Source organism: Megalobrama amblycephala, linkage group LG1 (genome assembly GCF_018812025.1).
Source record: "Megalobrama amblycephala isolate DHTTF-2021 linkage group LG1, ASM1881202v1, whole genome shotgun sequence".
Taxonomy (NCBI): Eukaryota; Metazoa; Chordata; class Actinopteri; order Cypriniformes; family Xenocyprididae; genus Megalobrama; species Megalobrama amblycephala.
Window position 1 is genome coordinate 49,049,800 of NC_063044.1, and position 26,867 is coordinate 49,076,666.

Consider the following 26,867-nt stretch of genomic DNA (forward strand, 5'->3'; position numbering starts at 1 on the left):
CATTTTTGCAATATTACTTGAAACTGTCTTTACTAACTGATAAAAGACTATTTATTAGGTGCACTGAAAGGAATATTATTAATATACATCATCTGTGCACGTGGTAGAGCCTTAAAAACATCAGCCAATCGTTTACGCGATGATCGCGTAAACGATTGGCCCTCTGGCTTGTGGCTGCACGCTCCAGTAACTTTCCACACTCCACAGGCGTTGCATGCAATGTTTTTGTCAGGAGACAGGAGTAACAACTGCAGATTATGAGTTACCTGCGGTGAGTCCGACATAATGAATCCACTAACACGACACAGCGAATGCCGGTGGTAAACACTCGTGTTCCAATACTCGTGCACGAGTTTGGGAGGCATTCCCTCTAATTGAGCTGTGAAGGAGGGGGGCTGTTCTTACGCATGCGCTCATTTCAAAAACTCACTAACAGTCTTTGGTTTCTCAGTCGACGGAAAGATCCTCTTTAGCACCTTTAAGGTAAGTCGCTTCCCTCGGGAGCCATATTTGGCAATAAATACACTTCCATTTAAAACATTGGGGGTGGTAAGATTTTTAAATGTTTTGTAAATGGAAAAAAGTCTCTTATGCTCACCAGGACTGCATTTATTGGATCAAAAATACAGTAAAACAGTAAAATCTGTAAAGTCAGTAAAATCTGACTGGCTTGTGAATTATTATTACAGTTAAAACATTTTCTATGTTGAAAATGTCATTTATTCCTGTGATCAAAGCTGAATTTTCAGCATCATTACTCCAGTCTTCAGTGTCACATGATCCTTCAGAAATCATTCTAATATGATGATTTGATGCTCAAAAAACATTTATTATTATCAGTGTTGAAAACAGTTGTGCTGATTAATTTTTTTGTGAAAACAAACATTTTTTTTCAATCACTTTTCAGTCACTTTTGATCAATTTAATGCATCCTCGCTAAATTAAAGCATTAATTTATTTTTAACTAAATATTTTTTCAGACCCCAAACTTTCAAACACTAGTATACAAGTACTTCCTATATACTTAAAAAAAATCTATATCATCATTGTATAAACCTGTATAAATTTCTTAAATTTCTTGTTCTGCTGAATACAAAGGAAGATATTTGGAAGAATGTTTGTAACCAAGTAGATCTCGCACCCCACTGACAGAATTTTCATTTTTGGTTGAACTATCCCTTTAATGGATGATTATAGTACTATTTGCTAATAAAAATTCAATCACTATTATTTTTCTGAAAATAATATTTTATAGTCTCAATCCAAAAATCTCATCCAAATCTCTTTTTAAATGATAAATCGTCTTTGAAGCCATTACCTCAATCACATCTGTTTGTTTTTGTGTTTACCACTTGATGATCATAGCAATGGTGGTTTAAAATGATCTTGATAATGATACAATTATGCATGACAACCTCAAAACAAACAGTAACACGGAGAGGAAGGAAAAGAAATCTTTTGCAGGGTGTGATGGTGCAGATGCTCTTTAAAGACACGCCAGATGATGCATGAGACCAATCGAAAGCTGTGTGGGTGCGTGCAGAGTCACGACTTCTCAACCTCACAGAACGTCATGCTTACCATAGAAACCATGTTTTATTTGTGTGATTGTTAAGATTTGAATCTAGGGAGTCGAGATTCCAAGGTAGTGTATCTCCTAAAATAACTGTAAAATAGAAACTGACATTCAACTATTCTAAGCTTCAAGAAAACCCAAGAGTAAAAAAGCTCAAAAAAGTTCAGCACAAAAAGACACCTGATCCATATTTTGAACACCCAATGACAGTAACAACACAAATAATGCAGGGTTATTATAGCTAATTAAAACTAATGGTAGGTTTACACGACAACGATGTACTAAAAACTAAAAGTTTTTACTTCGCGTTTTTTTGCGTACAGACCACGCAATGTTGACAAAATGATCCGCGTTCACACAGATCCACGAAAACAACTAAAAATGCTATATTCCTCTGCCAGGCCAGTAGTTGGCGATGTGAATTTATAAATAAACACTAAGTGCATGTAGACTAAACAAGTAATACACATGCGCATGACGTCACCATTTTCACGAATCCATGTTTTTGTAGTTCAATAACGGTATCATTTATTTATAATTTTTTTTAAACTTGCACTTTGAAACACATTTTCGAAAGTTTGTGTTTTCAGGCCCCCGAAACGCCATTGTCGTGTAAATGAACGACCAAAACGCATAAAAAGTTTTGTTTTTAGTTGACAGTGGTGTTGTATGAAAAACCATAAATAACATTTTCGTTACTTGACATAAAAAAATGAACTGAAATAATATATAAACAAAAGTATTCATTTCTTTTATTTCAGCTAGCTACCAAAGCAACATTTCTCATTTTCATTTAGTTTAAAGCTGCAGTCCGTAAGTTTTGCCTCTTTGTCGCCATCTCTGTTTGAATCCTGCAATTGCAGTTATTTTTACGTGGGTTGTGCATCAGCACGGCTCCTCAGCACGTGAATCTAATGTTTGCTGTCAGTCACCGCACCGGTGTGGATACTGTACTGCAGAATCACAGATTGTAGTCTTGGAAGTATCACCAAAATAAGAATTTTCACCAGAAAATGTCATCTGAACAACTAACATGTCTGACTATTGTTCTTATGTTTAGATGGATGTCTACATTGTTCTGACTAACCGAGAAAAAAAGCATTACAATAAATCGCACTGCCAATGGTGATTAAATAATAGGATCTGCCACCTGCAGCATCCTCACACGATATAGCCTACTAGCTGGGACTCCTTTCTGTTTACAGACGTGAGGTAATGACACAAAGACGAATGGCTGCATGCTCAAATTTCCTGCAGAAACCCACCAGTACCACTCTTATTAGAAAACATTATTACAAGCTTACCGTACACTGGCTGGTTATGTACTTGCTCAAAAAATGATTTTAAAGTTATCTGCAGCTTTAAAATAACTAAAACTAAGGGTACGTTTGCATGACAATGATGTACTAAAAACTATAATAGTATCTCAATAATCATAAAACAACACTGCAATAATGGATGTTGTTACTCATAATGCGCATGCAAACACATGTACAACAGCAAATCGTACTGTTTGTGAGCATAAATGTTTTGAAGTGCCGTCCAGCTGTTGTATGTGTTTGTGTATACACAGGCTGTGGGCATGTGCTTGTGTGTGTGTGTTTGAAGTGGTGCCCTGTGGCTCGTGGCCCCCGAGGGCTGTGCTGTCCTAAACAGATGGGCTGTGGCAGGGTGGAGCAGCAGTCTCCAAGAACTAATCCACTCAGACAGGTGTGTGTGCGTAAGTATGTGTGCATGTAGGTATGTTGTTATGTTGGCGGGTGGAGACATGCTCTACTTTTGCACTAATCTTATTTGACAGGGCAATGTCTGTCTGTCTGTCTGTGTGTGTGTGCAGAAATACACATACCTAGCTGAGTGCTCCTATACCGCCTGATGCTTCGCACCATCTCGGCCACCTTGTGCTTGGTAGAGAAAAAGAGACAGAGATTTGATTGACACTCATTCAAAAATGGTTTACAATGACAAAATAATGTTTTTGTGGCTACTAATTAGCTGTACAGGATATCTTGTATTGATCAGGGCTTCATATACATAATTCATTAGATTCTTTTTAACAATCCTTTTTTGTAATTTTGTGGGGGAAAGGAATGCATAATGTTTGGAAAACATTACTGTGCACTTACTGGCCATGTACACTGTGCAGTTTCAGGAGTGACAACCGTATTAAAATACAGGAGTGAGTGCAATAAATTATCGCTGAAATTGCATTGATTGACAGCGTGGTAACTATAGCAAATTTCTAGCATCTCGTGTGGTTGGTTTCACTGTTTTTGACAAAAGTAATAATACAGCGAACAAAGACTTGTTATGTTCTGCATTTTTAGGTCAAGCACTGTTTAGAGAGGTGTCATGTTTTGTTTCTGTTTTAAGGCTGCTTCACAGAGCGTGCTCTTGATGTGTTGCCATGAACACTTATTCACTTATTCTCTTTTGGGCTTGTTTGGGTTTGGTTAATAAAGCAATCAATTTTATAGGGATATTAAAGTGGGCAGATATGGGTCATGATATTTTGGTCTTGTTTTCAATATAAAGCATTTGGATTTATCTTGGTTTATTATGGGCTTTTTCTTGTTCGCTGTTTTTCTTTCTAGCAAGATTTGGAAACACAACTGAGACAAAGCTCATACCTCTTCCCCTTGTGATTTTCTCGCACCGCACTCATACAGAAGAGAGACACATCTCTGATGTGCATTTAAATACGTCATTAATGACTAGTTGTTCAGTTCAGGTCCATACATACTGCATTTTTCGGGAGTAAATTTGGTTGTAGAACACGGTTGTCACTCCTGTAAATTACTGAACTGTGTGTGAACAAAACTGGATTAAGCACTAAAAGGTGAACTGACAGCTGAATTTAACCACAGTGTGTACGTGGCCACTATATCCTCATCAGAAATCACTTCAAGTAATTGAATTGGTTGACCAGATTCTGACTGGCTTCTTGTTGTTCCAAGTCAAAAGAGCCCACACAGACATAAAATCATGGAAATCATTTGCTTACATAATTTTTTTTTTAATAAAATGAAAACAGTTTCAGTTCTCAATTCTTAATCCTATTCTTAACCCTTGTGCGGTGTTGAAAACCCTGTAACACTTGTGATGTTCCCAGTCAAAAATAACCAGTTGCTTATAAATCTCTTGTTATGCCACCTTATCGCCAAATATTGGATTCAATCTTTTTGTCAGCTTGTTTTCTTTCAATTAGGACAGGTGGTTGTATTTATTTTTGGAACTGATCAATCGTAGGCCTTATTTATCTGAGCTTACGCACCTCAATTTTTTGAGTGAAAAAGGCATTATTTGTGGATACCTTTATAAATTTTACAAAAAATATTTAAAAAAAATTGCACTGTTTATAACACTAGTGTGCTTTAAGGTTTATTGTTTTGAAATGGCTTTATTTTGGTTTTATTCATTACACACTTGTAGTGTTCCCGGTAAAAAACGACCGGCCTAATCACTCGTTTATGCTATTTTATCACCAAATATTGGATTGAATCTTTTTGTCAACTTTTTGATTGATTGTAGATTGATCGTAGGACTCACTGATTTGAGGATAAATTTAATGTCTGTGAAAAGGAAAGCCTATAATACTCAAAATAGTTTGTTTGTGTATATTTTGTAGGCTGGGAAATGGAGGCGCCTTTATATGGTCAGTAATGGAGCTTGGTTGTCATCTAGTGAAAAAGTGTGGTACTGCGCCCAAACAAAATCTTACTGAAAGCTCATTTTTTGAGATATCAGCCTGAAATTTGGAGCACAACTTGTTCAGATTTTTGGCTTTGATTTCCTTGCAGTTTTAGAGTAAAACTGTTTTGTAAAATATATATTTTATATAAAATATAAAATATTATATTTTTACATTTTACATTTTCATAAACTTAAACTTCTATAACTTTTTTTTTCTTTTTTTCACTTACATAAGTTATTTCACTTCTACAATAATCTGCCAAATTTCATCTTTAAAACAAGACCAGCCTTATGTCTATATTCCAAAGTATTCCTGAATTACAACCATTTAAGTTTGGATAGTGCATTTTCTTGTCTAAAAAAAAAAGTGGTGACAGTTAACAGGTTAAAAAAAGGGGGACAGTTAACAGGTTAAACATTAAGCAGACTAGTGTGATAAACAGTGCAATTTGTTTTATATTTTATGTAAAATTGACAAAATTATCCACAAATAACATAAGCTCAGATCAATAAGGCCTATGATCGATCAATTCCAAAAAAGAAATATAAAACCTATACCAATGGAAAGAAAACAAGTTGGCAAAAAGATTGAATCCAATATTTGGTGATGATGTAGCATAATGAGAGATTTCTAAGCGATTTTTTGTAGGCTGGTCATTTTTGACCAGGAACATCACAAGTGTTACAATGTGGGGAAAAAACACAAAAAAATTACAAAAAGTATGAAAAAATGTTGAGAAGTTGTTAGACTCTGGGTGAGTAAAGTCAGTAAATTTCTAGTCCGATGCAATAACATTAACTAGCATTTTTGTGTCCGGGAAAATCCTCCCCGGGTCAAAATGACCCGAACACAACATGTGAGTTAATGTAATGTAAATAATGTTTTTTTTTTAATTATTTTAAAAAATTAAGAAGTTTAAAAAGTTATCAGAAGGGTTAAGGTTAGATCTAGTCTAGAAAATGTAAATAATTATAGCTTTTTTAAAAACATAACAGAATTCTGTGGTATGTCCTCGTTTAGTTTGCTAGGCAAATATGTGTATGCATTCATGTTTGCACATCATTACTTCCATTATATGTGCCAACTCACCATCTTTTCAAAATTAACCAGCTCCCCATGGAAAGTCTTACAGCTCTCATGAAGGAAGGTCAGATCTGCAGAGAGAGAAAGAGAGAGAGTGAATGCATAATAAAGGGAACGGTTATGTAATGACATGTCATCATGCCATCACTCGTTCAGCCAGGCGTCTTCTTTCTGGCTGAGCTGAACTGAAGCTTGACGTTCACACGCAAGAAAAGAGAAAGAGAGAGAGAGAGAGAGAAAGCCAGCGAGAAGGAGAAGTGAACAGTCATCATGTCATGATGGGTGATCTGTCAGTACCCGGGCCAGGTCTGGTGAAAAAAGAGAGAGAGACAGGTAACATGAGAGGAAAGGAGAATGTTAGAGACACTACATGCTGTCAGGATGAGTGTACTGAATACAGATGATTGAGTAAAGAGAGAGAGAGAGAGGCCGTGCGCCAACATATCGGCTAATAAAAGTCATTATCTGCAGGCGTACAGTTTCACACGACTGTTTGAGCCCTGCAGTTCAGCGTCAGCTCACTCTCTGTCTGCACGTTTCACAAGTAGTGAACTGTGCAGACTTACTATATGGCATTTTTGTTGATAACGGAGACCAGTTTGAATTTAAGGAGGTGCATAAAACAATGTTGTTTAATTCTATTTTACATTATTACTATATGTTTGATCAAATAAATGCAGCTTTGATAGGCATAAGAGACTTCTTTTAAAAACATTTTTAAAAAATCTTACCAAACTGTAGAATATATGTTACTCCCAAACAAAGTTTTCTTTTAATCTGAGTGATTTGCAAATCGATTCAAATGAATCATTGAAACGAATCAGTTCAAAAGAGTTATTTGAATGAAACATCACTAATGTAATGCAGGACAATCAAAGTTTCTTAGATTGGTGTTTTGCTTTCGATTATTGGTTATTGTTGCTAAGACTGAGTTAGCATGCTTTATACTTTCTGAAATGAATAGTATATTGCATTGAATAGTATATTGTAACAGTATATTGAATAGTAACACGTTTTCAGTAAGTTTTTTTCCTAATAGATTTGTAATACAAGGATTACTGACAATATTTGCCAAATTTACAGTATACAACCAGTTTATTGCTCAGGGACTATTGCCCACAATGCAATGTGTCTGAGTCCAAACATTTAGAAAAGTCTCGTAAAATCATTTTTAAGGTTTGTAATGCTGATCTGTCACTACTCACATGGTAAGAATAAGACGCGTTGCCTCTCAAACGTCATTCATCCAAATTTTTGTAATTTTGTCTAATATGTTTTTTTCTTGATTACACCTTACATCTTAATTTGATGTTCATTTTATTTTATAACAAGTTAAAATGTATTTGTTTTGTTCTGAAGTTAAACTAAAAAATGTTATTTCAACCTAAAGTGTTCATGCTGCCTTAAAATTTTAAGTTTAGTCAACTTAAAAAGCGAAGTTGTGTTAAGCAACTTGTATATTTGAGTTAAATCCGGGAAAACTATTCTGACGCTTATTTTTAAGTTGTGATAGCTAATTGCAACAATATTTTTTTTTTACAGTGTAGCATGGCTTCATCTGTAGTCTGATGGTGGAGAATCCCTGATGTTTAACGGATTTGAACATTGTTTTCCATAGATGGTCTGCAGGAGCTATGAAAGTGTAAATTGCCATGTGTCTTCTGGGATAAAGATGTTAGAATGATGTTGGTAGATGACAGACAGTGTTATTTGTGTCCAGAAATGTTGTCTGATCTGAAATCCTTTCAATGTGAATCCAGCAGGAGTCGTGTATATATGTTCATGTGTAATTTGAATGCATTTGGCATGTCCTGCAGTGAATTAGGTTATGCTGATTATGCTTTATGCCTGAGGACAGACGCCACGTTTTATCTTCATCATAAATTTAGATGGATAATACATTAAAAAATCTTTTAAAATGAATTGGGTGGAGATTTCAGACTACACAGTAGGGGCTAAAATTGTGACCTTCGAAGGAAAGATGAAGAGGTCGTTTGGGATGTTTGTTTGTGATGGCAGGGCGAAATGTGACACGTGTTGCATTTTTAATGTTTGGCTTTTTGTTAAAACCGCCTCAGAGAAGCAGGTCAGGAGGTGAAGTGTGATGAACTCCTTCTCCTCTTTCTCTCCTTCTGTCTTTCTCAAGATTTAAGATGCTTTCTTGCCATTGTTAAAAAAGGCTTTCAATAAAAAATGATAAAAAGAATTAATATTGTATACAATATCTGTAATAATAATAATAATAATAATAATAATAATAATAATAATAAAATGAGCAGTTTCAACAGGGTTCCCAGGCAATAATAATATTAATAATAATAATAATAATAATAGTGATAATAATGGTTTAATTCCCCAGTTGAGATATGAAAAATAATGTGCTAATTAATTTGTATTTGACAGACAAATATAAGTCAATGTATTGTAATGTTTAATATTATTTATATACTATTTATTAATATTTTGATTTAGTATTTATATTTTCAGTTTTCAATTTTCAGTTTTAATTTTTTTTTTTTTGTAATTTGGTTTTGTGCTTTTGTCTTCATGATTTTTTTAAGATAATTTTTTATATAGCTTTAGTTTTTATTTCAGTTTTTGTCATTTTATCACCTCAACTTTTCAGTTTGTTGCTACATTTCAAATTTGTTTTTGTTTAAGTTTTTTTTTTTTTTTTTTTTTTCTCATCTAATATATATTTTTTTATATTTCAGGTTTTTAATAGTTTTTGTTTCGGATAACAATAATAATTGTTTTCTACTTGAATATTTATTCCTGTGATGTCAAAGCTGAATTTTCAGCAGCCATTACTCCGGTGACCAGTCTTCAGTGTCACATGTTATCAATGTTGAAAACATTTGAAAACAGCTGCTTAATATTTTTGTGAAAAAATATCAAGGTGCGTATATTTTTTTCACAATTATTTGATGAGTTGAAAGTTTAAAAGAACAGCTTTTATTTGAAATAGAAGTCTTTTGTAAATGTCTTTACTGTCATTTTTGATCAACTTGACGAATCCCTGTGGAATATTAAAATGCTGCGAGGGAACTCAGTGTTTTGTTCATCCAAATGAATCAGTTTGCTAAAATGAATCAGACTTTTCAAGTCAATGGTCCTGTGTTCATTGTTCTTGAGCCTGTTTTTACTAATTGTAAAGCCTGTGTTTTGTATTCTGAAGCATGTGTGTCTCGCGAAGGAGTCATGTAATGTGTGTCACACTGAAACGCAGAGCAATGCTCAGCAAAGACTTTGATGCTCAACTGATCCTGACAGGCTTGAGTCATGAGCACCTACGGGGAAGGAGACAGAGAGTGAAAAGACATGGAGAGAGACTACAGAGCACAGATGGGACAGGAATATAACAGCTGTGCGTATGAATGTGTGTAGAAATGTGGATGAGCATATATTTAAAGGTGTGTGTGTGTGTGTGTGTGTGTGTGTGCGCAAGTATGGTTTTAAAATCTGAAGGGGGGAAAGAAAGCAAATTTGGGAAGCTCATTCAATATATCAAATATATTCTATTTGAAACAAATGCTGTTTTTTAACTCTCTATTTATCAAAGAGAAAAAATGTATCACGATATTTAATCAGCACAACTGTTTTCAACATTGATGATAATAATAAATGTTTCATGAGCAGCAAATCATCATATTATTATGATTTCTGAAGGATCATGTGACACTGAAGACAGGAGTAACGATGCTGAAAATGCAGCTTTGACATCACGGGAATAAATTACATTTTAAAATATATTAATATAGAAAACAATTACTTTAAATTGTAATAATATTTAACAATATTACTGTTTTTACTGTATTTTTAATCAAATAAATGCAGCCTTGGTGAGCACTTCTTTCAAAAACATTAAAACAAAGAATGTAAGAGAAAGATTGTAATAAAAAAGGTGCTAAAATGTGTCAATACATGTCCTGTTTTAGCCATTACTGTTTGAGAAAATGTGCCTTGAGCCTCCATTATGAGATCTTTGTGTAATTATGTGTGTGTTTTTCAGGCAACAACGTGTGCATATAATGAAACTTTTTAATGAATCGCAGCAACAAAGTGTGGGTCAGATTTTGCTTTTATTGTGGGGACCAAATATCCCCTTAAGCTTTGTAAAATGACAGAACTCCTATATTGTGGGCCCACAAGGAAACCCATAAAGGAGCTAAATAATGACAATCTAAAAATGCAAAAATGTTTCTTTAATGGTTAAGTTTAGGCTTAGAGAATAGAAAATATTATTAGCTCAATGAATAAAACAACAACAATATAAGTCCCATCATAAATCCACGTGTTTGTGTGTATCACTAATGCGTTTGCATGCATGCTGATCTCTGGTGTATGTTTGGCTACAGGGGGTCTGCAGTCCTGCATGTAAAGAGCTGCAGAACAGAGGGGCGGTAATTAACGAGGCGGGGCCTTTCAGACCCACTTCAGATCACAGAGTCAGCCGCGGCAGGAGGCGACTTTATAGGAACACATATGGACAACAGCTGAAGGTAGAGATTGAGAGCACACTGGAGCTACTGTACATGTGGGACACTCACCCTTTAGCAGCAGTGGAGTGAAGGGTATGAGTGGGGCTCTCAGGCTTGCTAGAAGGTCTCGGTATGACTTGTGGTTCCTCGAAGGGTCCTGTAGCAAACATAAACATCATCATAATTACAAATACTGTCTAAGTTTTAATGCATTTTACTTTCTAAAGGTGTTCAATGAATAAATAAGTATTATATTATATATAACTGTGGTTCATTCAATGCTTTATAATATGCATTACAAGGCATAATTAATGCATTAAAAATACATTTTATAATGCATCATATATGTGGACTTTAAGTAAAGTGTTACCAAAATTTCTATTTGAAATAAATGCTGTTCTTTTAAGAGTCCTGACAAAATATATCACAGTTTCCACAAAAATATTAAGCAGCACAACTGTTTTCAACATTGATAATAATGAGACATGTTTCTTGAGCATCAAATCATCATATTAGAATGATTTCTGAAGGATCATGTGACACTGAAGACTGGAGTAATGATGCTGAAAATTCAGCTTTACCATCACAGGATTAAATTACATTTTAAAATAAATTAACATAGAAAACAGTTTTATATCATAAAATTATTTCACAATATTACTGTTTTTACTGTATTTTTAAATGCAGCTTTAGTGAGAAACCAATTAGAAATTTTGAGCTCAAACTAAGATCTCTAACTTTCGATCTTTGCAAATCTGAACACCATAAGATATTATTAAGTAATATTATTAAGTTATTATCTGTTCTGAAACTCTAGAGAAGTCTCTTTTATTTTTTCTTCAAGAGAAAACAGGAGACCAAAGCAAATGTCAGGGTTCTCCATTTAATCTCATTTCTGTCTAGGAGAAACAATTGAGATATTAAAGAGACTGCATTTGTGATTTTTCTTCACTTACCGCAGTGCTCTCAAACTGCTGAAACTGCTTCCGGAACTTTCCTGGCAAACCCTGCCAAAACACACATACATATGCAATTAGTAACCAACACATTTCACGTGCCAATTCAAACTCTATTAGGAATCGGATGGATGAAAACCAACACATATGCAACACAAGACATATGAAGCAAAAAAACAGGATTTATGGGTTTTGGATTTTATTTAAAAAGGCATTATCGGGGACAGGTGGACATGGAGATATTTCCCTCGGAACGGCGCAAGCTAATTCAGTTCGGTTGCCATGACAACTGCTAATAGCCTCCTGCCAAGAATAACACTCGTCGGTTCTTAGGAACGAGAGTAGGCAGAGGTGCTAAGAGACTGTGTGTGAGTGCGAGAGAGAAAGAGAAGTGATAAAGAAAGAGGTAGATTAACAAACAAATGCACTCACTTCCCAGGTCAGACGTAGGCGGCTGACTGCAGGGTTGTCCAGTCCCAGAACCAGCGCCAGGAACGACAGCAGATCCTGCTGCTGTTTACATCTAAAAACACACACACAATAGCACTGATTACATGCACAGACCTGATAGAGAACGAGACACTGCTGTTATTGTTATCGAAATCATCTAAAACTATTAAAAATCATATTTGGTACTTGGAAATACAGATTGAAAAATAAATCAATGAATATTAGATGAAAAATTTAGAAACTACGAATTCTGTATTTCAGCAATTAAAAGTACTAAAATGACTAAAACTGACATAAAAATAAACTGAAGCAATGTAGAAGCTGTAAACTGTAAAACGACTAACAAATAACAAAATTACTTTAACTTAACCTAAAATAAAAAAATATCAAATAAAAAATAAAAATTAAAAAAAGTTAAAAAAAATACTAAAATAAACTAGAATGTGAATAAGAAGTGAATAAACTTGAATAAAAAGCATTGCATTTTTTCCCCTGAAGTCCACTTAAGACATTAGTCAAGTTTTCTTGCAGCTAAAACAAATTAATTTAATTTTACATAACTAATTTACATGCATCTTTGAATTAAGCAGGCTTTTTTTTTTTTTTTGCTGCTGGGCCATTAAAACTACATGCAAATGAACTCTGCTCTGATTGGCTAGCCTCTTTGCATGTGAAATAACTGCTAGCACCCCCTTCAAGCTGCTGAATACTGAACAGGTGCTGATATACGTGGGTGGTCATATGTTAACATGTTCACAGTTCTGACGTCAACACCATTACAATTTCTGAATAATTCATTTTTGTCACCTTCATAAGCGGATTCAGCTTGTACCCTACACAAACACATATCCACTCACAAGGCTGCAATCTTTATGAACTTGCGCAGTAGCTGTATCCTCTTTGGAAGCGACTGGCACTGCAGGATCTCTGTGGCGACCCAGTGCTGCACTTCACTGCATCGCTGCAGGATCAGCTCCAGGTTGAGGGGGCGCCAGCGGGCCTGTTCCCCATGGAACACGTAACACACAAACTCCACCTGTTCAAACAAACCCAAATAAAAAAAAAATCAAACGAGAGCAGGAACAAAGACACAGGGAAACAGAGAAAACATTGCATAACGTGCCATAAAGTTTTGTTGTTTTTACATGAACTTTGCTATGCGACTAGCCTTGAACCTAAAGCCACTTTCCTAAGGCACACATTTGATTGCAATGGAAAACTACAGAGTGTGTCTTGTAGCACTTTGTAGTAACCCACCCTATAGGGATATAAGAATATACCAATTAAAAATAGTAGTACTGTCAAATCGATTGATAGCGACTGATCACATCTAACACAAAAGTTTGTAAATATATAGCACTAAAAAATATGCATTCTGACAGCTTAAGATATGTTGTTTACCATTTTAGGACATTAATTGTTAATAATAACATTGTTATATTTATTTCCGTATTATTTATATACTATTATAGTATTTCTTAAAATTTTTTATTATTTTCAGTGCTTTTATTTTTATATTTTCAGTTTGTTTTTTGGTTTTTTTTGTTTTTAGTTTAAGTTTTAGTATTTATGTACTGTTGTCATTTTTATTAGTTTTTGTTTTATATATTTCTACATAGCTTTAATTCATTTTTATTTCTCGTTTAGTAACTTTAGTATTTCACCAATTTTAAGTTCAAATTTAACATTAAATTTTATTCAATGTTGTTTTTTTTTACCTAATATTTATATTTAATTTTTTTTTACCTAATATATTATATCTCATTTCAGCTTTATTTCAACTCCCGAAAACAATTTTTAATAAAATAAATTTTGAAAGAAACTGAAGCATAGAAATATACATTACAACCTCTACAATCTGAAAATCTTAGACTGAGGATCACATTTATTTAAAAAAATAACCTTAAACATCTTAAAAATTGAGTTTACTAATAAAAAGTAAATAAATAAATCTTATTTAAAAATATAATAAATCTCATTTAAAAAATATATATTAATTGTAGCTCAAATGATAGAGCATGACACTAGCAACTAAAAAGTTCATGAGTTTGATTCCACATTCATTTAAAATGTGTCTTGAATGCACTGTAAGTTGCTTAGAATAAAAGCATCTGCCATGCATATAAAAACAACAATTAATAACCAGTTTAATGCACAGACCACAAGGAATTTGTCCTTTGAGAATGAATCTCCTGATATCTGCCAATTAAAATTGAAACATGAAACATGAAATATTGTGATATTATTATGTGCACAATGCAATAAAATAGCTGTATGCTGGACTGTGAGTGTGTGGGGAAGAGCTGCTGAATGCTGATGATTTGAGGGCGGTAGTGTCCTGACCTCGTGCACACAGCTGAAGAGTTCCCAGTCGAACACCACCAGCTGATTGGCCACCTCCTCTGCACTCATATCATGGAGTTTGCTGTCGCCTGGTGACCAGTGGATCTCCTCAGGGAGAGGTATCTGACCGACAAAGAAACGTGGATGAGGACCAGAATCACCAAAAGACACTGAGGGGGACAAGTCAATATGGGGTTTTCAATAACATTTAGTGCCCCCAAGCCTTGAATATTTGCTTACATCCTTGGGTTTCTAACCATATTTTCTCTCACACAGCAAAACTGAAATACAAAGTTCTGTCATGAAACTCGAGATGGTGCAGGCTGAAATCACGCTTGAAATCTTATGCTTGCAATCGTATCATTCTCTATAGGGCACAGCTGATTGGTTCCTGCTGTATCAGTAGCCAATGAGCTCGCTGCTCTACCTTCAAATACTTGGTCAGCATTTTCTGTAGCAGTTGCAGCGCACTTTCTGAAACCCTCCACCTTCCCCAGCTCCACCTGTATAGATCTGTTACGGGTAATTCACATATGCTATATTGTACAGCAGCAGCATGTCTTACTTGCTCGCAGCAGCAATGTAGCAGATCAAAACATATCACCAGATATCAAAATTGTTATATCCATTACCATGCCAAACACTCAGAGAGTTGTCATGACAGAACTACATTTTCAGATTTTAAATAACTGCAGCTCTCTGTTTGTCTTGTGACGAGATACTACTTTCAAACAAGATTCTGATGGAAATCTAATGCTTTCTAAACCACTTTCTAAACACTATTGTAGGTAACACTTTCACTGAACATTGTAATTCATGGTGTTTGACACACAATAATCATAAGTGAGTATTCCAGTGTGGGCATTTCTGGTTGCTATTTATAAGAGTCTCCATGGTCACACCACTCCCCACCCCCCCATCCACGGTTCTCACCAAGCTCTCGAGCTCTGAGGGCTCGCAGGCGAACAGGTGGGTGTTGACGCCCAGGGTGGTGAAAACGGCCTCGTCGCTGGGACGGAACACAGCCTTCTCTGAACAAACACAGATTAGATTGTGATGTTAAAGCAGATGATCGCAGTCTTTTCGAAAAATGTTGTGTCCCCAAACAGTGAATCAAGGTCTGGATCATTATAATCTTGGCCATACACAAATGAGGTTTTAGTGCGCAAGTGAAGTTTTGCTAAGTTTGCATGCTGTTTATGTGTACAAACTTTAATGCTCTTACCTCCAGATGAGGTGACGGCCACCAATATAAGGTTGGCAGGTTGGGTGGGCTGGTCCTCACTATACTGAAGCTTCTCTCTCACCAGAGCCAAGATCTCCCCGACCCGGCATGAAAGACGGCTCCGGATGGTCACGTACGAGTGATCTGGTGTGTAAACCCTGCAGAAGACTAAACAAAGACCAAACAGTCAATCCTGCTCTCCAACACAAAGTCAAATTTGCTTTTGTACCATTCAGTTGAACTTTCAGGCAACAGTATCAGTTTCAGGATTCTTTGATGAATAGAAAGTTTAAATGAACAGTATTAATATAGTCTTTACTGTCTTATGTATGTATATGTATACACCGATCAAGCATAACATTATGACCACCTTCCTAATATTGTGTTGGTCCCCCTTTTTGCTGCCAAAACAGCCCTGACCCGTCGAGTCATGGACTCCTCTAGACCCCTGAAGGTGTGCAGTGGTATCTGCACCAAGATGTTAGCAGCAGATCCTTTAAGTCCTGTAAGTTGCGAGTTGGAGCCTCCATGGATCAGACTTGTTTGTTCGTCACATCCCACAGATGCTCAAATGGATTGAGTGAATATGGAGGCCAAGTCAACACCTCAAACTTGTTGTTGTGCTCCTCAAACCATTCCTGAACCATTTTTTGCTTTGTGGCAGGGCACATTATCCTGCTGAAAGAAGCCACAGCCACCAGGGAATACCGTTTCCATACATGGTCTGAAACAATGCTTAGGTAGGTGGTACGTGTCAAAGTAACATCCACATGGATGGCAGGACCCAAGGTTTCCCAGCAGAACATTGCCCAAAGCATCACACTGCCTTCACAGTGCGTCCTGGTGCCATGTGTTCCTCAGGTAAGCGACGCACACACACCCGTCCATCCACGTGATGTAAAAGAAAACGTGATTCATCAGACCAGGCCACCTTCTTCCATTGCTCCGTGGTCCAGTTCTGATGCTCACGTGCCCACTGTTGGTGCTTTCGGCGGTGGACAGGGGTCAGCACGGGCACCCTGACCTGTCTGCAGCTATGCAGCCCCATACGCTACAAACTGTGATTCACTGTGTATTCTGACACCTTTCTATCAGAACCAGCATTAACTTCTTGAGCAATTTGAGCTACAGAAGCTCGTCTGTTGGATCGGACCACACGGGCCAGCCTTCGCTCCCCACATGCATCAGTGAGCCTTGACCACTCATGACCCTGTCGCCGGTTCACCACTATTCCTTCCTTGGACCACTTTTGATAGATACTGACCACTGCAGACCAGGAACACCCCACAAGAGCTGCAGTTTTGGAGATGCTCTGACCCAGTCATCTAGCCATCACAATTTGGCCCTTGTCAAACCATTTTTCGTGCTTCTAACACATTAGCTTTGAGGACAAAATGTTGACTTGCTGCCTAATATATTGCACCCATTAACAGGTGCCATGATGAAGAGATAATCAGTGTATTATCTGATAATAATTTTACATTATCAGATAGTCACCTTACCTGTCAGTGGTCATAATGTTATGCCTGTTATTGGAGGCATATATATATATATATATATATATATATATATCAGCATCACCTTCACCCATTTATACTGAATCATTATATGACAAGTTAAATGAAAGATCCAAAACTCTGAATAGTATTAAGTATGTACAGTATTGACTTCCTCTCCATTCACCAGTCGCAGCTCTGACAAAAGCAGAAACTGGGTCACTGGAGGCTTCAGGGTAGCAGCGTTTTGTACTGTCAGATTGCCTATTGATTAAGGTCTGGGAAATCACTTAGCTTGGCTTGAGCCACTGCCCTGACAAAGAGTCCCATTCCATCAGATGAGCTCATTGCATCTATAAAACTTGGCAGACGCTACCCCGTGACCCGATTTGTCATCCTGGTCTGAATGAAGTGGAAGCAGACTGGCACTTTTACAAAAAAAGATGAATAAGATGATTCACTAACGGTATTCTCGTGGGCGTTATTGCACAGCTAAGCAAACGCAAAGTTAATAAACTGTGGTCAGTCTGTGCAATATTTATGCATTCTATTAAAACGCAGGTTCAAACGTACTCTCGTCTGAGCCACGGAAAGCCTCTCGGGGCTGCAGGCAGGCGTCGATACGTCTGAAGTGCCGGAAGAGCGGGCGAACTTGCTTCTTGCGACTTTCCTTGTCTTCCTCGGCTCTGTTGGATAGGATGAAAAACAAGTCAGGTAGCTATTCCAGTGTAAATAACTAAATAAGTTATTTGTCTCCAAAAGATGATTAGAAACCTAAAATTAGTTTGCTTATGGCATCAGGGATGGAAAATGCTCTATGCATGGGCAAGGTATTTGAGGACCAGTCATGGCAGGCTCTTAAACTATTTGTTATGACTGGACTGCAAGAAATTTTAAACTCCAATATGCCAAAACAGTGGAAATGACATTCTGTTTACATGGCATCTTTATAATTTAAAGTTGCAGAAAGACCAAACATGCCATTGACAATTTAATGTCAAACAGAAAATATGTAGGCCTATTTTTTATAAACTGGGCTACAGAAATAAACTGTTTAAGGGTTTATGAAAAGACTGCTGCCCTGTTGAGAGGCTTTTAATGACACAATCGAAATCGAACACAACACATTAAAGTATTAATCTGGTTCTGAAGCTCTTAATGGGCAACTACATGCGCCTCATTTAATACTTCACAACTCATGCTGTACTTCACAAAACTAAGAGGCTCTGAGTCTTCATGTATTAAATGATTTCATGTTCCTCTATGATTTCTGCAGCCATTATAGCTCATAAAAAACATTTATAGCTTATATTAATATTCCACTGTGAGGGTGAAGAGGATTTGATGCTTACGGGCTGTGTAATATCTCAGTCCAGCGCTGAAGTTTCAGGACGTCTTCCACCAGTTCAGGAAAGCGACTGAGCTCCTGAACGGCGCACAAATACAGATCCTGAAACCATAAGTTGGATTATTATTAAAACCAGGAGGGAGGGAATAAAGAAGAAAAAGCAACTGATGATTATGAAAAGTGAAACTCTTTATATACCAACAATTTATAAATTATTTCAATATTTTAATATTAATGAAAAATCGCAATGTATAAAACAAAGTTGTAGTTTATGGTCTGACTTCTAAAAGGAAAATAGAAAAGAACAAAATATCACAAACAGGAAAAATGTTTGGAGCACAGGTGATGTGAAGGCAAAAAGAGCAAGATTCTCCTTAGTGGGGGTATGTAATATGTTTTGTTCCCATAGTTTTTCTTATACCAATGATGATACTCCAAGAACTACACAAAAGGTACAACATAAACAAATCTGCAATTAGGTTTATTTTTCTAAACACATTTCTAACAAAATTTTATGAGGTTTACGCCTAAAACAAGAAAAAAAAAAATGTCATTGGGGTATGAAAAGTAATTTTAACTCAATATATATTCTCTAAACAAGACTCATGTTTCTTCCCAAATCAATTAATCTAGTTTAAGGGAATTTTAGGCCATTTTACTGACAAATACTGCAAATAATTGGGTCATTGACGAATAAGGTTTTTAAAAGTGTGTAAAAAACATAATGGAGACATAATTAATTTTGAAGTTTTATTAAGTGTTAACAATTAGATTATGTGATTTTTATAATCAATTAACTCTGCTTTTGTCATTTTTTACAAGATGGACAAAATTGGTCACCAAAAAAGTCATTCGATTTAACCAAAATTTCAGTTTTACATAATGACACTTTTGGTTATACCGATTGATGATATTTTCAAACAATGCTAACAGGCTGATATCTTGCTAGCCAGCAAAAGAACAATCAAACATTTTATATTTAGTACAAGTTTTTAAAACATTACAACATTTTCCATGTTTTATAGCGGTTGTAACGAATGATCTGATGTTTCGGGACATGCTTATGAACAAGTGAAAACATGAATTTTTCAAATAGTTAAAAGAGAGTTAGTTACTTTGCTTCATGACCATGTGGTCCTTTTCTGGTGTCTGAATGATGTCACATCCTGTCACATGATACTGACCACATGACTTGATCCAAAATGGTCCCTTTATATTGGTTACTCCGGATGACATCAATGAAATTAATTTTTTCCGGACATTCTTTCTCATATCAAAGCAACGACTTCTACTCATAATTTTAATACCATTTTGCACTATGTTGATATATGATGTTTTAAAATCATGCCAGAATAAAAAATATATACATTTATTACATTTTAAGATGTTTTAATCACAAATGAAACAGATGTATTGGCCTTTAAACTGAATAACCTTTTGACATTTCAAAATCTTTAAAATACCTTTATATGTAGCAAAATATAATTAAAATATATTTCAATAAAAGAGATTTAGTTGTACTATACATACTTTGGATATCATATCTTTGTTTATTATTATTATTATTATTATTAAGGCCTTTGGACAAAAAAATGATCCGACTCCACTGAAACAATATGATCATTTTCAGTGTCTATTTTGAGTTTTTTGGGTATATATTTTTCTATTGACTATTTATTTTTAATATTTGAGTACACATTTTTCTATGTGCTTGTGAGTTTGTTTTTAGCTTTTTATTTTTGTGTGCATTTGAAAAAAAAACATTTATGAGTATTCCTTTGAGGTTTTTTACACACATGTGCAGTACCTTTGGGAAGGTGTTGGAGCGATCTCCCTCCTCCTGCAGTAAGTCTCTGTATGTGTCCAGATAGCGGAAGGCCACAGTCAGAACTGCAAGTTTCCGCTCAGCTCCATCCCAGCCAGGCCAGCCCTCACCCTGCTTACCCTCTGAGCTGAATCTGAGCCAGGAGTTAAGAAACAACACACTCACGAGCCAACACATACACACCTGCGCTCATAACATGCAGTGAATATAATTGAACACACATCAGACAGACAGACAGACAGACAGATGATAGCCTTTTGCCTATTGTAGCCTAAAACACAATAGTGTTTTTCGGCACAGAAATTGTATAGAGTGGGTTTGCGGAGTACATGTGGATAAACACATACTCAGACAGCCGCTGTCCGATCACCTGACACAGATGCCGCACTGGAAAAACAAAATCTATGCCTCCGTGGCCAGACAGAATAATTACAACCTTTGAAAAGTATTGAGGGCTATGGAACACACCCATCACACCCACACACACACTCACATACACACACGCTACAACATAAACACACAGAGAATAGGCTTTTATGTTACTCACACACTTACATAAGTCAAGTTGGGGAAGTAACACATAAGCATTTAAGCAAAGAGATACACGTAAAATGACCTAAAAATCTGCAAAGACTCCCTGTCCCCAATCCTACCACTCATATGAGCAGGAAACCTGAAAGGCGGACTAAATTTAAAGTGGAGTATCCTTGAGCCTCTCTGCCTATAATTAAAGAGTTCCCGACACCCCGTCTAAAATTGACACAACTATTCCCGTACAAAAAAAGCCCAAGAGGAGCTTCTCCAAATGGCATCCCAGATCTAGTAAATCTATATCCAGAGCCGTCACCTCTGCTTGGATGCCGAAAAAACAGCAGCAGTCTGAGCCACTGGGCAGCTGCAAAAGATGAACTCTGTTCCCTTGCACGAGTCCTGGATCGCGGTTTGGAGCCCGGCCAGGCGGACTCCACCGGGAGTGTGTGTCAACGTGTGAAGAGCTGAAAGCACTATCAGTCCTGACTGAAAAGGAATCATCCTGCTTTGAAATCTTTTTAATAAACCCCTTAAATGAGCCCTGACTAGTGGGAAGCGTTGGAGACGGGTCTTTTCTTAGCAGGAAGCAGACATGTTGCCACAACAAAAAGATCTGATTAGGCCTGGATTAGGTCAAGTCATAGACCAGGAAAAAAGGTGTGGAAAGTAGAAAGATAAATGGCTCAGGAGGAGGGAGAGGAAAGAGAAAGAGAGGAGTGGATCATAAGGCGAGGTGGTGACGGCAGTCAGGGAAGATTAGCGAGGGTCGCTGATTACCGCAGAGGATCCGCAGCAGACACGCTGCATTAGGAGCACTGAGGCATGCAGACGGGCCTCCCCAGGAATACCTTTGTGCTTAAAATCTGCAGACAAGCCCCTCAGATGCCATTATGGTCTGGATGGGGGGGCTATGGCACTCACAGAAGGAATGTAGGTCACCAAATAAGAGGGGACTTATGCAGAGAGAGAGAGGGGTGTCCTCTGCACACACACACTTATACACACTCTGCCTAAAGCAAACAAAACAAACACATTCCCCACATTGCACTCTTCTTATCTGAATTTAGGCAACCCCGATGGACCCCCTGAGGGATGAAGGGGGTGGGCCCGCAGAGTCTGATAGAGGTAGGTTAGCATTGCGGCTAATTGGTAAATCATTTTGACCCAAATCTTAAGCAGCATGTGCGACTGTTCTTAGCCCCCTGCGGTAGAGAGACGCCGGGCTTCTCGGTTATGTTCGTTGACTGTTTTTAGCAGATAATTCAGTTCGTTTTGGAAGTGTTTTGAAGACTGACAAGTGTTCAGTTTTTCTGAGTGTTACAAAGTAAACAAACTGATTAGAGAACATTTTGGGAACTAGCATAACTGTCACTGAGATAATTCAATTTCGAACACAGTAACATAAACAAACAAAACTTAATAATAATTAAGTTTTTACGTTTAACGTTTCACCACAAAATTTCACCAGAAATACAATTAGTAATTTAGACGTGATTTAACCAAGTTCTGGCTCGAGTCCAGATGGTACACTCTAAAAAATGCTGGGTTAAAAACAACCCAAGTTGGGTTAAATATGGACAAACCCAGTGTTTGGGCTGTTTTGACTCAGCGGTTGGGTTAAATGTTTGACCAACTTGCTGGGAAGTTTTATTTGACTCATCTATTGTTTAAAAATGCTATATGGCTGGCTTAAAATTAACCCAAAATAGGTTGAAAATTAAAAATCAGACACATAATTACAAGAGGCAACAGTAAAAATCAAGAGGTGAACATTTATTAATAGGCAATTTAATACATGTTTATTATTTAATTATTATTTATAAACTTATTAATAAATGTTAATTTCCAACATATTTTGGGTTCATTTTAAGCAAGCAATATAGTCATTTTTAAACAATAGTTGAGTTAAATAAAACTACCCAGCAGGTTGGGTCAAACATTTAACCCAAACGCTGGGTCAAAACAACCCAATCGCTGGGTTTGTCAACTTTATCCCAACTTGGGTCATTTTTAACCTAGCATTTTCTAGAGTGTAACCTTTGGTCTGGAAAATCATAAAGCACAGTCATGTTAGACTTTGAGTATGTGAAATTTATGGATGCAGACAACAGGATATGATGTCACACTATAGTACAGAGCCACTAAGGGGATATTATGATGGGGAAAAAATGAGATGGGAGGAGAAATTATAATTCAATGCTTTTGTGTTCAATCACAAAGCTTTTGCAAAAGTATCACACTTTGCATTTACTCGCAAAAGCATTGAAATATAGCTTTTCCTCCCGTATTAAAAGTTTTGGGAGTGAATCCAAAGTTTCAAAACAAACGCAAAAGGACTGAAAAATAATTTTTATTCCCATCTTATTTTTTCCCATCACCATGTCTCTCCATACTATAGGGGCTTCTGCTTTTAATAAATAATCAAATATAAAGAACATATAATGCAATCAAAATGAATTAAAGTAAAAAAAAAAATATAATAATTATTTAATAAAAGTTACATATTTAAAAAGTTAATATATATATATATATATATATATATATATATATATATATATATACAGTCTACAGTCTACTCCACTTTCCCACAGCAGATGCGAGGGTTTCTGCAAGAGAGGGCAAATTTGCGTTGGTCCAGAAGCAACATTCCCAACATAAATGGTAGGTTAAACTTTACTCCTAATGCTAATGCTAACTGAAATTATAGGTTGATAAGACCAAAACTAACTGGCTAACAGAAGCATTGATTCAAAGATGATGATACAGGTCCATGTTCTACTTGGATAAATCACCTTATGATAGGGTTATGGTCACCCACTGAAGATTTTCAGAACTGAAGAGGTTGACACTTATGGTTCTGGTGAGGAGAAAGGATACTGCTGAAGCAAGACCTGCTGGAACTTGTCTGGGGCCAGGAAGATTGGGTGTGTCAGCATGAAGTCATCCAGGAGTATTTCTGCAAAGAACACAACCTCATTAGTGACGTCACAACTGAACACAATGTTCATGTTTGTCTGAACAACAGTTGCAGAGATTGACACAAGGAGGACAGAATAATGAAAGAGAAGGAAGCCGAGTAAATGATGTATTTAGTGCACGCTTCGTCATAGCTGTTCGTGTTCGGCAGGTTATGAACACTCGCTCGGTGAGTATGTGTGGAGAAACAAAAAAGTTTAACCTGACGGCACCAGCCTTCACCTCTGCTAGCTCATCTCAAGGACAGTGGGTTTGTGGGTAGAATAAATCACGGTGCTTTCTGGCCCACTTTGGATCACAGACACTCCCAAAGGCTGCAGTGATGTACTGTACAAGCATATCTGCCTGTACAATATCAGCCCGAACATCAGCAGACGAAAGTAAAAAGCTCAACAAAAAAAAAACGTCAACAGTGAAAAGGGAATCATAAGCAGCATAATAAATGAGTGAGACTTTGAAAAACTCTGTGAAATGCACAAAAAAGAATAGAAATGTGTGTAATATCTTTCGATCTGGGGCACATCTTGACAGTGAGGATTTCAGGGACTATATTTTGGCTGATGAGAAGACATGATGCTGATTATGTATCTAGGTTATATCAATGTGGAGCACATAAATCATTGATACTTGACTATAAAAAACGTGATCGCCAAGAGGAATGAGAAAAGAGTCAGTAGCACATAATAAATACGTCGGTTCAGTTCAAAATGCTAAAGCTTTCATGCGCCATGTAAGTAAATCAACTAATACATTCCCATTTCAGAGCAGCAGTTTCAACACAAAATAAACTTGTATCACTGGTTCAGTGAGACGATGAATTTAATTAAGATGATCTGTCAATTAAATTTCCGTAGTTGAATGAATCACCTGAACAGCACAGATTCCCACAATCATCCTCTGCTTTGCATACTGATTTCTGATCACTGATTGGTGCAAAGTTGTTTGTTTCAGTTCCTGACTGCGATTATTGAAAAATGACGCAGACGTCCTCCTGTCATTACGGTACAATCAAGACGTTCTAATGTGCATACTAGAAACATGCTCAGACCTGCACACTTCACACCTCTGTGCATGTTTTTGTGAAGTCACACCTCTTTTGAGAGTTACAGGTGAGGCGTAATGGAAGCTTGGGGAAGATAAGGTCACTTGCACACCTCTCTCTTTCTCTCTCTCTCTCTCTCTATATATATATATGCTAGGTGGGCATGCAAGTTCACATTTCCATTGTTTCTTTATGTAAACGCACTAGACGTACGTGTATGACCGTTGTGCTCGCATCTTGTGTCTTTTGCAGTGTCAACACAATATATAACAATACAATACAGTATGATTTTACCTCAAAATCCAACAATTTGACACAAAATGATAACTGCAAATCCATGTTTCTCTGCCTGGAGTCGAGCTGTTTCTGTGAATTGCAGTGATCCATTTGCTTTTTTCCCTGTTGCTTTCTGCAGTTTTTAAATATATTCCTCAGGGTTTGTGTCAAAGCTATTTGTACAGTCAATCACAAAGCTCTTTCCCGTTTTGGATGTGTTTTTGTGTGTTTTTCGCGACATTCACGCTGAAAACCAATGCTGACGCTCAGTCTTTTGCCTTTCAGTGGACGTGACCGCAGTCGTAACGGTCGACGGTGACGTCACATGCATACCCTCTATAGAAGGTATGCATCGACGTCACTTTCCCGCCGGAACGCGCTCCCTCAGCTGGACTGAGTGGCAAAATAACCTGCAGCGTGACTGGATTTAATAGGAGAAACTGCGAAAACGCGAGTAAAACTAACAATTACTCTAAAGGTTGGACTCGAAAGTGTTCCTTATGACATGTCAAATAAACCTAATCCATGGATATTGACATGCAGCCAGGAGTCGTGTTTCCTGACATTTATATATGCCTGATTTCGATGGCGGGGAGACACATAAAGCAAATCTGCCTGTGAATATTTTATATAACTACAATATAGGTAGGTTTAAATCCAATAATCACTTATATCAATGTTATATCGTCATATTGTCCAGCCCTAAAACATATATAGTTTTATAGTATAGTATTTTTGTCAGTGTTGTTTATTTAAAAACACCCAATTATGCAGAATATAAGATGGAAAATATTTAATTGATGAGTTGTCAACATAATATATAACAATACAATATATACGGTATGATTTTACCTCAAAATCCAACAATTTGACACAAAATGATAACTGCAAATCCATGTTCTCTGCTGGAGTCCAGCTGTTTCTGTGAACTTAAGTGATCCATTTGCTTTTTTTTTTCTGTAGCTTTCGGCAGTCTTTAAAATATACCTCAGGTTATGTGTCAAAGCTATTTGTACAGTCAATCACAAAGCTCTTTCCCGTTTTGGAAGTGTTTTGAGTGTTTTTCGCGACATTCACGCTGAAAACCAATGCTGCCACTCAGTCTTTTGCCACTCAGTGGGCGTGACCGCAGTCCTAACGGTCGACGGTGACGTCACGTGCATACCCTCTATAGACCTCATGTAGCTCCGCCCCTCTTCAGCGCTGCGCTGATTGTCTTTTGACTTCCAGTTAGTATTTCCACTGCGATCTTACGTATTTACTGACATTTGTTAAGACATCTGCTTTAAACATAACAATGCTCATGATAACTTTAATTAACTCTACAACAGGTAAATCCACTTCACCAGCTAATTATTCTTTGACAGCGATGCCATAGAAATGTACAGAGCTACCACAAAAAACGGACGTTAAAAGACAATTTTATAAAGATGGCGGCGTGCTTGTTTCTCTGGCGCATGACCAAAACTGAGACTTTTGAAAACGATGGCGTGGCTTCCCACGTTCGCTCTGCGTATCCTTGACGACCGTGTAAACAATAACATGGAGACTGAACTGCAATCTTT

At 36.7% G+C, this 26,867-nt stretch overlaps 1 protein-coding gene across 1 annotated transcript in view; it reads right to left on the reverse strand.

Moving 5' to 3' along the window:
* The window catches only part of rapgefl1 (Rap guanine nucleotide exchange factor (GEF)-like 1), a 47,676-nt gene that overhangs the window by 4,105 nt on the left and 16,704 nt on the right, over positions 1-26,867 (reverse strand). Inside the window, exons 2-14 of the mRNA XM_048198150.1 lie at positions 23,886-23,964; positions 20,460-20,610; positions 18,657-18,754; positions 17,878-17,990; positions 15,809-15,976; positions 15,517-15,614; positions 14,584-14,706; positions 13,098-13,276; positions 12,223-12,313; positions 11,791-11,841; positions 10,904-10,991; positions 6,360-6,424; positions 3,426-3,480 (exon numbers count right to left, since the gene is read on the reverse strand). Coding sequence (XP_048054107.1) covers positions 3,426-3,480; positions 6,360-6,424; positions 10,904-10,991; positions 11,791-11,841; positions 12,223-12,313; positions 13,098-13,276; positions 14,584-14,706; positions 15,517-15,614; positions 15,809-15,976; positions 17,878-17,990; positions 18,657-18,754; positions 20,460-20,610; positions 23,886-23,964 — 1,359 coding nt within the window. The remainder of the gene's footprint in view (positions 1-3,425; positions 3,481-6,359; positions 6,425-10,903; positions 10,992-11,790; positions 11,842-12,222; positions 12,314-13,097; positions 13,277-14,583; positions 14,707-15,516; positions 15,615-15,808; positions 15,977-17,877; positions 17,991-18,656; positions 18,755-20,459; positions 20,611-23,885; positions 23,965-26,867) is intronic.